The sequence below is a fragment of the Hypanus sabinus genome, chromosome 10 (assembly GCF_030144855.1).
Source record: "Hypanus sabinus isolate sHypSab1 chromosome 10, sHypSab1.hap1, whole genome shotgun sequence".
NCBI lineage: Eukaryota > Metazoa > Chordata > Chondrichthyes > Myliobatiformes > Dasyatidae > Hypanus > Hypanus sabinus.
The window spans coordinates 148117751-148133569 of NC_082715.1; the positions used below are offsets into that span (position 1 = coordinate 148117751).

Below are 15819 nucleotides of genomic sequence, written 5' to 3' on the forward strand. Positions count from 1 at the left end.
AAGCTGACAGCTTGATGAAGGCACTTTGTGTCTGTGTTAAATTGGATTTCCAGCATCTGTAGAAACTCATCTTTATGGGGTGTATTTGAAAGATCACTTAGCTCCTACATTTCTTTCTCATGCCATGTCTTTCCATCCCAACCAAATTTCCCTTCCAAACTTAAAAATAGTGTCTTACAAATGTTCCAATGGAAGATACCATTTTATATTTCAAATAACCAAAATCCCTCCAATTATCTGTGATCCCTAGCAAAATTGAAATTATGATCAAGGGGCAATTCTCACTGGTTGGAGATGTACCTTGCAAAAAGAGCTTATGTAGGCATTGTATCTCATCACCAGGATGCCAATGCAGGGGCCCCAGAGGTAACTGTTCTAGGTCAGCATTATCAACTACTCCAATGACCTCTCAGAAGTGGACATGTTCATTGTCAACTGCATACAGCTCAATTCCATTTGCAACTCTGCAAATAATGCATCAGACTGTTCCCACAGCACCAAGACATAGATAACATCTATAACCATATAACAATTACAGCATGGAAACAGGCCATCTCAGCCGTTCTAGTCCATGCCGAATGCTTACTCTCACTTAGTCCCACCTACCTGCACTCAGCCCATAACCCTCCATTCCTTTCTTATCCATATACCTATCCAATTATTTTTTTTAAATGACAAAATCAAACCTAGGTTTGACCTGATAAATGGTAATTAACATTCACACCACAGAAGTTCCAGAACATGTTCATCTCCAAAAAAAATTGTACAACTATTTCCCCATGCTATAAGAAACCATCTTGAACTACGGCAGTTCAACCAGTCATCTTTCTCTACATCATTGTCATGGGATCATCCCTGAGCTGTGCATTTCAGCTGATGTTCTCTTAGCTTTAAGATTCAACCAGTTCTTTAGATAAGTAGGAAGAAATCTACCAAGAACTTAAATAGTAGCTACTGACGTGAACTGCCAAGGTTTGAACCAGTTAATACCCTACAGCAATTTGCACATATAGATCTTTTTCCAGTTGGCCTGGTAAACATAAAAACATTAACAACCTATCAACAGATAATTATTAGGAGATACTATGCTAATACAAAATATCTTTAGGAACCTTAAAACTGTACTCACCATGGAATGAGACTAGCATGCACTGTAAGTATGCATGCCTGATAGCTGAAGTTGATGTTTTCAGGGTAAAAGCCTTTTTGAACCATTCCACTAGCTTCTTAGGGACTTCTGTCGTGAACTTGCTGCACCAAAGTGCAAGAATGGAAATAGCATGAAGCAAAGTGCCCTCATGAACTGGAAGGAAAGCACGCCCGTGAACACAAATCAAATACAGTTACAGGAAAGTTTATTCATGTCAGCTTGGCTCACCATATCAAAAACCCCCTGTACAATACAAAAACACCCACTGTACTACATCTGCGCATCATTTAAATGATCCCATGGCTTTTGACAAGATAACAAATTGAAAAGCTTTCTTAAATATTAGAATACTTCAGAATTTGGAGAATATGGCAGCGCGACTCAACGCGTGCGGCCTCTCTGGAGAATGGATATCCATTACGTGTTAAGTAGGGATCCGTGCACAATCCTGATTTGATGGAGGCAGACGTGAGAACGTGGAGGAACATCTGGAGAAACTTCTGAAATGCTTACTTCGCTGCCGCTGCTACTGTACAGTCCGGAATCTCCAGAGGAGAAGGCCTCTGAGACCGGCAGCCGGGACGAGGTCGAAGGCGCTCGGGAGGCTGTATCGGAGGGGCAGGTCGATGGCTCGAAGTTTTCGGACGGACTCAGAGTCTGCTGTCGTCGGGTGCTTCCGAGGCATTGTCAGTGCCTGGAAGTTTATGGCAGGGAGAGTTCTCCCGTTTGCTGCCTGATATCGGGACGATTGGACTCGAGCGGAACTTGAGACTTTTTAAACCGCGTCCATGGCCTGCGTTTATCGAATTACGGTATTGTTTTGCACGCTGTAGCTATATGCTATAATTATGTGGTTTTGTCAGTGTGAGTCTTGGTTTGTTTTTTTTTAATTTTGTGATATCACTCTGGAGGAACATTGTATCATTTCTTAATGCATGTATTTTTAAATGACAATAAACGAGGACTGTGTTCTCATAATCTTAAAAAAATACTAACAATAGGCTTTGATCTTTCAGAAGAATTTATTTTCATCTCTCAAGATGTTAATTTCTTGGGGTTTATGTGTCAGTGAGGAATTATTCAGATTTATATATCAGAGAGAGCATTTCAGGATGTATATTGTATACATTTCTCTGACATTAAATTTGACCTTTGAATATCTGTTCTACACCAGTAAGCACAAGACAATGAAGGGATTTCAATTAGTTTGCTCTTCCCTCAGTCCAACCATATAGCAAGTGGGAGAGATCAGAAATGAAAGGATATGCATGATTAAAAATCAACTACTCTCTTACCATCTCAGTCCTTTCATCTGCACTGTAATACATCTTTGCTTAGGTGGGTATCCACTAAACTGCCACATTGAACATATTCTCCTGTGCATATCCAATGAACATTTTCCTCTTCAACCTATTTTTCTCCTGGGCCATTTATCATTGCAGAAGTACCAAAACCTGTACAAGCATCCTAATACAGTCGGCCCTCCTTATCCGTGAATCGAGAAAACCCGGAAGTGCCCTTCCAGCACTTGTTGTTCGAGCAGGTACATTTTTTTTTATCATTATTCCCTAAACAATGCAGTATAACAACTATTTTACATAGCATTTACATTGTATTAGGTATTATAAGTAATCTAGAGATAATTTAAAGTATATGGAAGGATGTGCATGGGTTATTGTGGATCGGAATTGAAAAAAATTTGAAGTTCTCTTACTAAGCAAGTCAGAACAGGTACATCCAGTATTATTTAGCGTCAGTTAGTCAAACGTTTGTCCTAGTATTTAGTATATAATTTTACCTTTCTATGCATATAAAACGCTTAAGAACATATGTTTCAGCGCCAGCTCGGGAACAAAAGTTCCCGAGTTTAATCCAGTAACAGATTGCTCCCGAGTGCACTCTCCACTGTGCTGGGTTGATGTGGAGGATCAAAATCCCAAAAATTAAACCACTGCGTTGCTTAGTAATAATTGTAGCTTTCATCGGGGCAGGGCCTTTCTCACTTTATCCTTTAAAATTGTTCTGATCGTTGACCGACATAGCCTAACACTTTTCCAATGACCGATGGCGTTTTACCTCTTTCCAATTGCTTTATTATTTCCACTTTATTTTCAATCATGATGGTGATTATTTTCATGAACAGAAACACTGCAGATTCAGAGCCCACCGCCGGGTCCTAATGTCCACCCCACTGAGACAAGTTAAGTAAGGTACGGGGTTCCACTGGGTCCTAAGGACCATCGCATTAAGACAGGTTGAATAAGGGACCTGAGCACCCGCAAGGGGTCCTGGAACCAATCCCTCGCGGATAAGGAGGACCGACTGTAATTAGTATTTTGGCCCGTGATTGGAGAGCATAATGCGTAGCTTTAATCCTTATTTGCATTAGAATTTTTTCTATTATCAGGAAAAATGTACTGTAAAGAATGATAATTAATTTGCCGAAAGAATGATAATTAATTTGCAGAGAAAGATAATTGAAACAATTTTGGTCACAATACAGGATGGACAAATGGGCATTATACAACATTAAAAAAAAATAGCAAAATGCTTCACCCCAAATGTAAAGCAAGGAGCAGTTGATAATGAATAGACATTCTCAAGCTTTGCAGTTTGAATGATAACTCTACTTGGACCCTCCATATAAAAACAAAGCAGACAACTTACTAAGACAAAAGGTTACTGTCTTAGAGTCTTGCAGAGAGATTTAGGTAAGTTAAAAGAGTGGGCTGAAAGATGGCAGATGGAGTTTAATGCTGAGAAGTGTGAGGTGCTACATTTTGGTAGGAATAATCAAAATAGGACATACATGGTAAATGGTAGGGCATTGAGGAATGCAGTAGAACAGAGTGATCTAGGAATAATGGTGCATAGTTCCCTGAAGGTGGTATCTCATGTGGATAGGATGGTGAAGAAAGCTTTTGGTATGCTGGCCTTTATAAATCAGAGCATTGAGTATAGGAGTTGGGATGTAATGTTAAAATTGTACAAGGCATTGGTCAGGCCAAATTTGGAGTAATGTGTACAGTTCTGGTCACCAAATTATAGGAAAGATGTCAACAAAATAGAGAGAGTACAAAGGAGATTGACTAGAATGTTACCTGGGTTTCAACACCTAAGTTACAGAGAAAGGTTGAACAAGTTAGGTCTTTATTCTTTGGAGCGTAGAAGGTTGAAGGGGACTTGATAGAGGTATTTAAAATTATAAGGGAGATAGAGTTGATGTGGATAGGCTTTTTCCATTGAGAGTAGGGGAGATTCAAACAGAGGACATGAGTTGAGAGTTAAGGGGCAAAAGTTTAGGAGTAAGTTTAGGAACTCTTTAGAGAGTGGTAGCTGTGTGGAATGAGCTTCCAGTAGAAGTGGTAGCAGGTTCGATTTTGTCACTTAAAAAAAATTGGATAGGTATATGGACAGAAAAGGAATGGAGGCTTATGGGCTGAGTGCAGGTAGGTGAGACTAGATAAGAGTAAGCATTCGGCATGGACTAGAAGGGCCAAGATGGCCTGTTTCCATGCTGTAATTGTTATATGGTTATTTTACATTCAAAAGATGTTAAGAACATTGCAGTGGATTATTATGTTCCTTGGCCTTGTTCTGTCATTAACTTTAATAATGGCTGCTCCTAATCTCCTTTATGGTGTGTGGTAACTCATCCATACAAGTCCTTAAGAAGCTGATGGCAAACTACCTTCTTCAATCACTACCAATGGTCTGGTCAAGGTGGTTGTTTTCGACCAGAGGAATGAGCTCAAATGTTTTTTTAATCCTCAATTTCAATTGTTCTGTGCTTAAAGATGCACAAAAGGGTTCCAGCAAATTAACTATATACCTTAACATAGAACATAGAAATCTACAGCACATTACAGGTCCTTCAGCCCACAATGTTGTGCTGACCATGTAACCTACAATGTAATCTTGGGTCAAGAAATAAAGTTACTCACCTTCTTGTTGCAGGAAGGGAATAAACAGCTCAGCAACTGTTCCACTCAGGCCTTGACTTGACAAAGCACTGACTGTATGGTGACTACAGCTTCCAATACCTAAGCATAGGAACAACCCTGCATCAGACATTTGGTGGACAAACAACAAAACTCATTCTATTATCAAAACTTAATAGCAAGATGTGTCTCTCTTTTCATTCACATTCATATTAAGCACTTGGGGAACTTGAAGAGGCAGCCATTTAGATAACTGTCAAGGGCCTTTATGTATATTATAAGACATGCTACTGGTTCTGGTTAAGAGCATTCCCAAAATGAAAGGATGAGGAAATCAACGTGAAGAGGCTCCATAGCACTTCATGTCACTGGATCAAGCACCATATCTATCATTATCATCAACATTATCTAACTGGTTGGGAAACAAATAGAGGTCAATAAAAGGAGGCATAATATTTACTCTTACAGACGAGTCTTAGAAAAAATATAACATTCTCTAATGGAATGATAATGGAGTGAAACTGAACAGATGACTATGCACACAACTTTGCACAATTTCATAACCAGAGTGAAATTCCAGTCTCCTTTAAGAACAGATATATCTGCATAATGCTGCATTCAAACACAGGACATATTTCATGCCCAAAGTGCAAAATTACAATGTGCATCAGGAGCAGCATTTGCACAATAAATACAAAGAACAGGCATGACGAAGTCATGTCCGGCCCAGCTAACCGACCTGGAAAGACACAAGTGCAGGAAGTGCTCTGGGTGGAGAATACAAGGTCTATTATTAGGAATAGCTTAGAGGCACCATCTCTGATCAAACTAGTCAAGTACAGAAGGACATAGCTGCTGGAATGGATTGCTGCAGAATAAAGGGATGAACATATGATTGTAAGACACAGCAGCAGAATTAAGGCATTTGCCCCATTGATTCTGCTCCACCATCCAATCATAGTTGGTTTATTTTCCCTCTCAACCCCATTCTCCAGCCTTCTCTCTGTAGCCTTTGACCATTATCACCAATCTATCCTCGACAGATATAAGACAATAATATGAGGGAGATTCCATGAACATCCCCATTCTCAGAAAAATATCATAGCCCAGCATGTAGGCATACAACAAAGTCAAAATTATCAGGAAGATAGAGGATTGGGAAGCTTTAAAAATCTTGCAGAGAGCAACTAAAAGAATCATTAGGAGGGAAAAGATTAAATATGAAAGCAAGCTAACAAACAACATCATGGAGGATAAAAAAGGTTTATCAAGTATATAAAAAAATATAAGAGGTGAGAATGGATATGGGAACATTAGAAAAGGAGGCGGGAGAAATAACACCTGGAAGGCCACGGGCAGGCAAAAGTTGTTAACACCACCACCACCACCACTACTACAGTGCTTCCTTCAATGTCTCATACAATCCCAACCAAGGAACACGCATTGTTCTTTCATCAAAATTCTGCAGCTCTACTATGGGAACACCTCTATTATGAGGGCACTAATACCACAAGCTGGTTAATCTCCATCAAAAGCTATAGAATCTGCGCACAAATAAGACCTGGCCAAAGGTTGTAGTGAAGCTGCGTAGGGCTCAGGAACAAAGAAAATAAAACAAACTCATTAAATTACAGTAAAGGGATACTTCAAGCAATAAAAACAAATGAGCTGTCTCAAAATACCATTCTAATGCAGAAACAAGACTGAGTTGGCATACTGAATCCATTAAAATGACACTACTATAAGCACAAGTCTTGTTGAAGTGGACAAGGCGTTCAAGAGATTTTATAAGCAGCCATGTTGGACTCAACTACACATTCATGCTTACCAGTTGAAGATGCAGGACTTTAGAAGAGTTCACTACCTGACTTCCCTTTACACAATGGCATGGATAGTGAAATGGTTCACAAGCAGGAGGTAGTGAGTGGGGATAAAAGGGGCCTTTGGCTGCTGGTGACTAATGATATTCCTCAGGGATCAGTATTGGGACCTCTACTTCTCACATTGTTTGCCAATGATTTGGATAATGGAATTGATGGCTCTGGGGCAAAGTTTGCGGATGATACAAAGATAGATGGAGGGGTAGGTAGGTCTGAGGAAGCAATGCGATTCCAACAGGACTTAGATAAACACAAAGAATGGACAAAAATGTGGCAGATGGAATACAGTGTTGGAAAATGTATGATATTGTATTTTAGCCAAAGAAACACAAGTACAGACTGTTATCTATATGGGGAGAAAATTCAAACATCAGACGTACAAAGGGACTTGGGAGTCCTCATGCAAGACTCCAAGAAGATTAATTTACAGGTTGAGTTTGTGGTAAAGGCAGCAAATGCAATGTTGGCATTTATTTCAAGGGGAATAGAATATAAAATCAAGGAGATATTGTTGAGTCTTTATAAGACACTAGTCAGGATTCACTTGGAGCTATGTTAACAGTTTTAGGCCTCATTTCTCAGAAAGAACGTGTTGTCATCGGAGAGAGTCCAGAGATGATTCCAAGAATGAAGGGGTTAACATGAGCAGTGTTTGGCGGCTTTGGGCCTGTACTCACTGAAATTTAGAAGAATGCGGGGGGATCTTATTGAAACCTACTGAATGTTGAAAGGACTGGAAAGGGTGGATGTGGGGAGGATATTTCCAATGGTGGGGGTATCCAGAACTAGAGGGCACAGCCTTAAAACTGAAGGGCAACCTTTTAGAACAGAGGGAAGGAGGAATTTTTTTTTAAGCCAGGGAGTATGGAATCTATGGAATGCTCTGCCACAAACTGCAGTGGAAGCCAAATCCCACAGGTAGATTCAAGGTGGAAGTTGATAGTGTCCTGATCAACAAATGGTGAGAATGCAGGTGTATGGATTGAGTGGGGTCTGGGATCAGCAACGATGGAATGGCAGAGCAGACTCGATGCGCTGAATGGCCTAATTCTGCTCCTATAGCTTATGCTCTTAAAATCAACAGTGGAAAGACCTTACTAGATTTTGGGTCATGCATTAGGCTCCTGTAACTCCAACACAGACTAAGGCAGTGTCTCTGCCTTGCATTAGAAGTCAGGTGGCTCTAGTCACTTTGACAATCAGAGGTGGAGGTGTACAGGCAACAATCTTCATCTACTTCAAAGCATCAAGCACAAACAATCTAATTCATCAAACACCTTCAAAGACTTCCATTTCCTTCTACAAAAGGAAAAGGTTGTGATATAGATCTTGCATATTTTTTGATTTAGTATGAAGTGATTTCAATCACCAACCTGACAATACACTCATCTTCTGAGCCACAGCAGTCAGCTTCCCCTCAGAACCTACAGGATAGAAACAAGTTTTGATCAAATTAACACCCAATACAAGTATCAGTGAAATTAATAACCACGCATTCATACAGCACCTTTCACATCAGATTTCAAGATTGTTTAATATCATTTCCAGTACACAAGTGGAGTGGAGAATGAAATGATTATTACTCCAGATAAGATGCAGTGAAAAGGAAAACTCACAATAAACACATGAGCTAGCTGATATACAGAGATTGATTGTTTGTCTATAAAATGATACCAGGCACAGGAATACATTAGGTGACTGGCAGAAAATGATAAAGTAATGGTGGTTGGGGGTGTGGAGGAGTGGGTTGGTGGATGGAGGTGTTAATCAGCCTTTCTACTTGGGGAAAGTTTTTGAGTCTGGTAGTCTGGCATGGATGCTATGTAGCATCCTCCCCACTCCCCGATGGAGTGGGACAAACGGTCCATGAGCAAGATGGGTGGGATCCTTCATGATGTTTCTGGACCTTTTCAGTTTTAACGTCCTTGATGGCAAGTATGCTGGGGCCAATGATAAGCTGGGCAGTATTGACTACCGTGGTAGAGCCTTCCATTCTGTCTCAGTGCATTTTCAATACAGTCGGCTCTCCTTATCCGCACATTCCGCATGCGCGGATTTAACCAACCATGGATCAGGAAAACCCAGAAGTTCTCTCTCCAGCACTTGCTGTTTGAGCATGTACAGACTATTTTTTCTTCTCATTATTCCCTAAACAATACAGTATAACAACTATTTACATTGTATTAGGTATTATAAATAATCTAGAAATGACTTAAAAGTACAGGCAGTGAGTTCCGTTCCCGAGTCCGTCTTAAGTCGGATTTGAAGTCGGAACAGGCACATCTGGTATTATTTACTGTCAGTCAAACATTTTTCTTAGTATATAATACATATTTAACCTTTCTATGCATATAAAACACTTAAGAAACATAGGTATTTCAATAATTAAACCACTGTGTTACTTAGTAATAATTGTAGCTTTCATCGGGGCAGGGCCTTTCACATGCTCCTTGAAAATTGTTCTGATCGTTGACCGACTGTAGCCTAACGCTTTTCCAATGACCGATGGCATTTCACCTCTTTCCGATCACTTTATTATTTCCACTTTATTTTCAATCGTGATCGTGATTATTTTCGTGAACAGAAACACTGCGGATTCAGAGCTGCACCGCCAGGTCCTAATGTCCATTTTACTGAGACATGTTAAATAAAGTCCGGGGTTCTCTGGATCCTAAAGACCACCGCTCTCTACTGCACATCTGTGGAATGACGTGAGTATAGATGTGCATAATCCAGCTCTCTTCAGCTTCCTCATAAAGTAGAGGCAATGGTGAGCTTTCTGATTGTGCGAGATGTGGACTCTAAGAAAATTTGAAACTGCTCACAGTTTCACTGCTGTGCCACTGATGTTAAGAGGGGTATGAGTGGTGCGAGTTTATTTCCTTTACCTTGTTGACATTGCGGAAAAGGTTATTTGGCTGGCACCAGGCCGTGAGCTCTTCCACCTCCTCTTAGTAGGCAATCTCATTGTTCTTGGTGACAAGCCCCACCACTGTCTTGTCATCAGCGAACCTTACAATGTGATTATTCGGGTTTTTGACCGTGCAGTCATGTGTGAGCAGAGTGTACAGCAAAGGGCTCAGCACACAACCCTGGTGTGCACATGTGTTATGGATAATAGGGAGGGAGGAGTGGTTGTGCATCCTCACTCTCTGAGGTCTCTTGGTGAGCAAGCCCAATAACCAGTTGCACAATGGTGTACCAAGGAATAAAAGTTTGTTCACCAAGGTCTCTGGGACAAACTGTTGAATGCCAAACTGAAATCCAAAAACAGCGTTCTGACACAAGAGTGCTTGTTTTCTAGGTGCGTCAGGGCCAGGTACGAGATCCCCTTGCACATTATGACACTTCGAGGCAAAAGTTCCATTAAAGTACAGTTGGCCCTCCTTATCCGCAAATTCAACCAACCGCAAATCACGAAAACCCAGAAGTGCTCTTCCAGCACTTGTTGTTTGAGCCTGTACAGACAATTTTTCTTGTCATTATTCCCTAAACAATGCAGTATAACAACTATTGTACATAGCATTTACATTGTATTAGGTATTATAAGTAGTCTAGAGATGACTTAAAGTATACGGGAGGATGTGCATGGGTTATCATGCATTGGGATCGAAAAAAATCGGAAGTCCTCTTACTAAGTAAGGCGGAACAGGTACATCCGGTATTATTTAGCGTCAGTTAGTCAAATGTTTGCATTCGTTTATAGTATATATTTTACCTTTCTATCCATATAAAACACTAAAGAACATATGTTTCAGCGCCGGGCTCAGTAAGTTCCCAAGTTCGATCTAGTGATAGATCACTATGGGGTGTGCTCTCTACCTTGCCAGGTTTATGTGGAGGCTCAAAAACCCAAAAATTAAACCACTGCATTGCTTAGTAATAATTGTAGCTTTCATTGGGGCACAGCCTTTCTCACTTTTTCCTTTAAAGCTGTTCCGATCGTTGACAGACGTAGCATAACGCTTTTCCAATGACCGATGGCGTTTCACCTCTTTCCGATTGCTTTATTATTTCCACTTTATTTTCAATCGCTATCGTGATTATTTTCGTGATCAGAAACACCACGGATTCAGAGCCCACCGCCGGGTCCTAATGTCCACCCCACTGAGACAAGTTAACTAAGGTTTTGGGTTCCACTGGGTCCTAAGGTCCACTGCATTGAGATAGGTTGAATAAGGGACTTGAGCATCCGCAAATTTTGGTGTCTGCGAGGGGTCCCAGAACCAATCCCTTGCAGATAAAGTGAGGATAAGACTGTATAATTGCTGTGACAATGAAGTGGAACAGCTAGCAAATGGACACAAAATGTAACTAAATGAAACATATGCTGATATGAATGTAACCTCAACACCACTATTCTGTCTCCACCAGGAACCCATCACCGCCTTACTTATGGGAGGGGATAAGGATGTAGTGGTGATGATAAGAGAATGGTCAGACTGGTTTAAGCTGGCAGGAAGGTGCCAGTAACTCAAATACCACACATTACTCTGGACATTAGTCTCACCACAGTTTTACAGAATTGAAGCATAACCCACAACCTCCTAACTTTTGCTAAAACCTTGGGGTTGGAGGGAAGAGAGTTTAGGCTTAGATTTAGGGTTAGTGTTGAAGGATAGGTTTGAAGTGGAGAAGAAAATGAATATAGTGGTAAGCATAAGTTAGGGGAAAAATGTTGAAGTCCTCTCCAAAAGATATGCTAAACTAAACATGCCTGGGATGGGGAGTATGGAAGGGTTTTCCAAGTTTGTATACAAACATTACCTCCAAGAATGGCAAAGAGATGTCTGACGAGTGATTCAGCAGCAGCAGGATCACTGCACTGGTGGGTCAAATTGCGTAAAGCTATCACAGCCTCATCCATCAGCTGAGGATTGTTAGACTTCAACTGGCCTGCATGAAGGAAAGAAAGTGCCAAAGTTGTAAAGTTAAATTGTTAGGCATCAACTCCTCTTAACAACAGAATCAAAATAACAAAAAAAGGATCTTGCAAAGCCAATGTATTTACTCTTTATTTAACTGGATGATAATTCAGAGACACAATCCATTAACATTAGAACATAGAACAATACAGCATAGTACAGGCCCTTCGGCTCACAATGTTATACCAACTCTTAAACTCTGCCTCCCATATAACCCTCCATCTTAAATTTCACTAGTGTATCTGCCTCCACCACTGACTCAGGCAGTGCATTCCATGCACCAACCACTCTCTGAGTAAAAAACCTTCCTCTAACATCCCTCTTGAACTTTCCACCCTTTACCTTAAAGCCATGCCCTCTTGTATTGAGCAGTGGTGCCCTGCGGAAGAGGCGCTGGCTGTCCACTCTATCTATTCCTCGTAATATCTTGTACACCTCTATCATGTCTCCTCTCATCCTCCTTCTCTCCAAAGAGTAAAGCCCTAGCTCCCTTAATCTCTTATCATAATACATAGTCTCTAAATTAGGCAGCATCCTGGTAAATCTCCTCTGTACCCTTTCCAATGTTTCCGCATCTTTCCTGTAGTGAGGCGACCAGAACTGGGCACAGTACTCCAAGTGTGGCCTAACCAGAGTTTTATAGAATTGCGTCATTACCCCGCAACTCTTAAACTCTATCCCTTGTCTTATGAAAGCTAACACTCCATAAGCTTTCTTAACTACCCTATCTACCTATCTAATTTTCAGGGATCTGTGGACATGCACCCCCAGATCCCTCTGCTCCTCCACACTTCCAAGTATCCTGCCATTTACTTTGTACTCTGCCTTGGAGTTTATCCTTCTAAAGTGTACCACCTCACACTTCTCCGGGTTAAACTCCATCTGCCACTTCTCAGCCCACTTCTGCATCATATCAATGTCTCTCTGCAATCTTTGACTACCCTCAACATCAACCTTTGTGTCATCTGCAAACTTGCCAACCCACTCTTCTACCCCCACATCCAGGTCGCTAATAAAAATATGAGAAGTAGAGGCCCCAGAACCGACCCTTGTGGGACACCACTGGTCACAACCCTCCAATCCAAATGCACTCCCTCCACCATGACTCTCTGCTTTCTGCAGGCAAGTCAATTCTGAATCCACCTGGCCAAACTTCCCTGGATCCCATGCCATCTGACTTTCTGAATAAGCCTACCATGTGGTACCTTGTCAAATGCCTTACTAAAATCCATGTAGATCACATCCACTGCACTACCCTCATCTATATGCCTAGTCATCTCCTCAAAGAACTCTATCAGGCTTGTTAGACACGATCTGCCCTTCACAAAGCCATGCTGACTGTCCCTGATCAGACAAAGATTCTCTAAATGCCCACAGATCCTATCTCTAAGAATCTTTTCCAACTGCTTTCCCACCACAGACGTAAGGCTCACTTGTCTATAATTACCCGGACTATCCCTACTACTTTTTTTGAACAAGGGGACAAAATTCATCTCCCTCCAATCCTCCAGTACCATTCCTATGGACAACAGGGACATAAAGATCCTAGCCAGAGGCTCAGTAATCACTTCCCTTGCCTTGTGGAGCAGCCTGGAGAATATTCCGTCAGGGCCCGGGGAGTTATCCATCCTAATGTACTTTAACAACTCCAACACCTCCTCTCCCTTAATATCAACATGCTCCAGAACATCAACCTCACTCATATTGTCCTCACCGTCATCAAGTTCCCTCTCTTTGGTGAATACCGTAGAGAAGTATTCATTGAGGACCTTGCTCACTTCCACAGCCTCCAGGCACATCTTCCCACCTTTATCTCTAATCAGTCCTATTTTCACTCCTGTCAACCTTTTGTTCTTCACATAATTGAAGAATGCCATTGGGGTTTTCCTTTACCCTACTCACCAAGGCTTTCTCATGCCCCCTTCTTGCTCTCTTCAGCCCCTTCTTAAGCTCCTTTCTTGCTACCCTATATTCCTCAATAGACTCATCTGATCCTTGCTTCCTAAACTTCACGAATGCTACCTTCTTCCATTTGACTAGGTTCTCCACCTCACTTGTAACCCATGGTTCCTTCACCCTACCATTCTTTATCTTCCTTACTGGGACAAATTTATTCCTAACATCCTACAAGAGATCCCTAAACATTGACCACATGTCCATAGTACATTTCCCTGCAAAAACATCATCCCAATTCACACCCGCAAGCTCTAGCCTTATAGACCTATAATTTGCCCTTCTCCAATTAAAAATTTTCCTGTCCTCTCTGATTCTATCCTTTTCCATGATAATGTTAAAAGCCAGAAAGCGGTTGTCACTGTTCCCCAGATGTTCACCCATTGAGAGATCTGTGACCTGACCCGGTTTGTTACCTAATACTAAATCTAGTATGGCTTTCCCCTTAGTCGGCCTGTCAACATACTGTGACAGGAATCCATCCTGGACACACTTAACAAACTCTGCCCCCTCTAAACCATTAGAACTAATCAGGTGCCAATCAATATTAGGGAAGTTAAAGTCACCCATGATATCAACCCTATTATTATTGCACCTTTCCAAAATCTGCCTCCCAATCTGCTCCTCGGTATGTCTGCTGCTACCAGGGGGCCTATAGAATACTCCCAATAGAGCAACTGCTCCTTTCCTGTTCCTTACTTCTACCTGTACTGACTCAAAAGAGAATCCTGCTACATTACCCACCCTATTCTGTAGCTGTAATAACATCCCTGACCAGCAATGCCACCCCCCCCTCCCCTTTCCCCCCCATCTCTATCCCTTTTAAAGCACTGAAATCCAGGAATATTGAGAATCCATTCCTGCCCTGGTGCCAGCCAAATTGTTGTAATGGCCACTACATCATAATTCCATGTATGTATCCAAGCTCTCCGTTCATCACCTTTGTTCCTGATTCCTCTTGCATTCAAGTACACGCACTTTAGCCCTTCTACTTTACTACCTTTTCTCCCTTTATTCTGTTTCTCTTTCCTCAAAGCCTCTTTATATGTTAGATCTGGCTTTATTCCATGCACTATACTTGCGCTCTCACATGACCTTTATCCTCCTCCACCTCACTATCTGCTCTAACACTCTGATTCCCCTCCCCCTGCAAATCTAGTTTAAACTCCCCCCCTCCCCCCCCCCCCCCCCACCACCGGAGCAGCACTAGCAAACCTTCCTGCAAGGATGTTAGTCCCTCTCCAGTTCTCCCGTCGAAACAGGTCCCACCTTCCCTGGAACAAGGCCCAATTGTCCAGAAATATGAAGCCCTCCTTCCTGCACCAACTCCTTAGCCACATATTTAGCTGTATTATCTCCTACTTCTAGCCTCACTAGCTCATGGCACGGGTGATTTGATGTTCCTAATCAGCTGATGACGCAAATTATCAAATCTACACAAACCTTTCTATTAAAACAGATCTTTTCTTATAAGGTTCTGTCTGACACTTACTTGCAAGGCCTTTGGCAATATCCACTGCATATTGGCTTAGATCGAGGTTGACTGAAGATAATAGGTAGGAGATAGCTGAAAAGAACAAAGTCAGAAAGTGATTGCCTCTCATCCTTCCAAGCAAAAGGAAATTTAACATTAAGAAAAAGTGCGTAACAGTAGAAACAAAGAAAGAAGCACTTTCAAAAAATATTGTACCCATCCTTAATGCTTTACACTTAAGTGCCGTCATCATCAGCACTGCAGCATCCCCATTTGTGTAGCAGTCTTTTTAGGAAATGCACCAAAGTGTCCCCATGGGAAGGACTTAATCTCACAACTTTTGAGATTCTGCCAAGAGTCAAAGCCTACAAGGATTCTGCAACTGTATTAAAAATACTATTAACAAAAAGATCACAATTTGATGCATGATCTACAAGTCATAATGTCGTAGCAAATTATTACAAGGTTTAGTGCTTCAAGTCTATAGGATTGATTT

At 41.4% G+C, this 15819-nt stretch overlaps 1 protein-coding gene across 2 annotated transcripts in view; it reads right to left on the minus strand.

The window, feature by feature from the left end:
- The window catches only part of gcn1 (GCN1 activator of EIF2AK4), a 278383-nt gene that overhangs the window by 147260 nt on the left and 115304 nt on the right, over positions 1-15819 (minus strand). For both annotated transcript variants that reach the window (XM_059983222.1, XM_059983223.1), the window contains exons 10-14: positions 15342-15416; positions 11739-11867; positions 8345-8395; positions 5095-5193; positions 1130-1303 (exon numbers count right to left, since the gene is read on the minus strand). In XM_059983222.1, coding sequence (XP_059839205.1) covers positions 1130-1303; positions 5095-5193; positions 8345-8395; positions 11739-11867; positions 15342-15416 — 528 coding nt within the window. The remainder of the gene's footprint in view (positions 1-1129; positions 1304-5094; positions 5194-8344; positions 8396-11738; positions 11868-15341; positions 15417-15819) is intronic.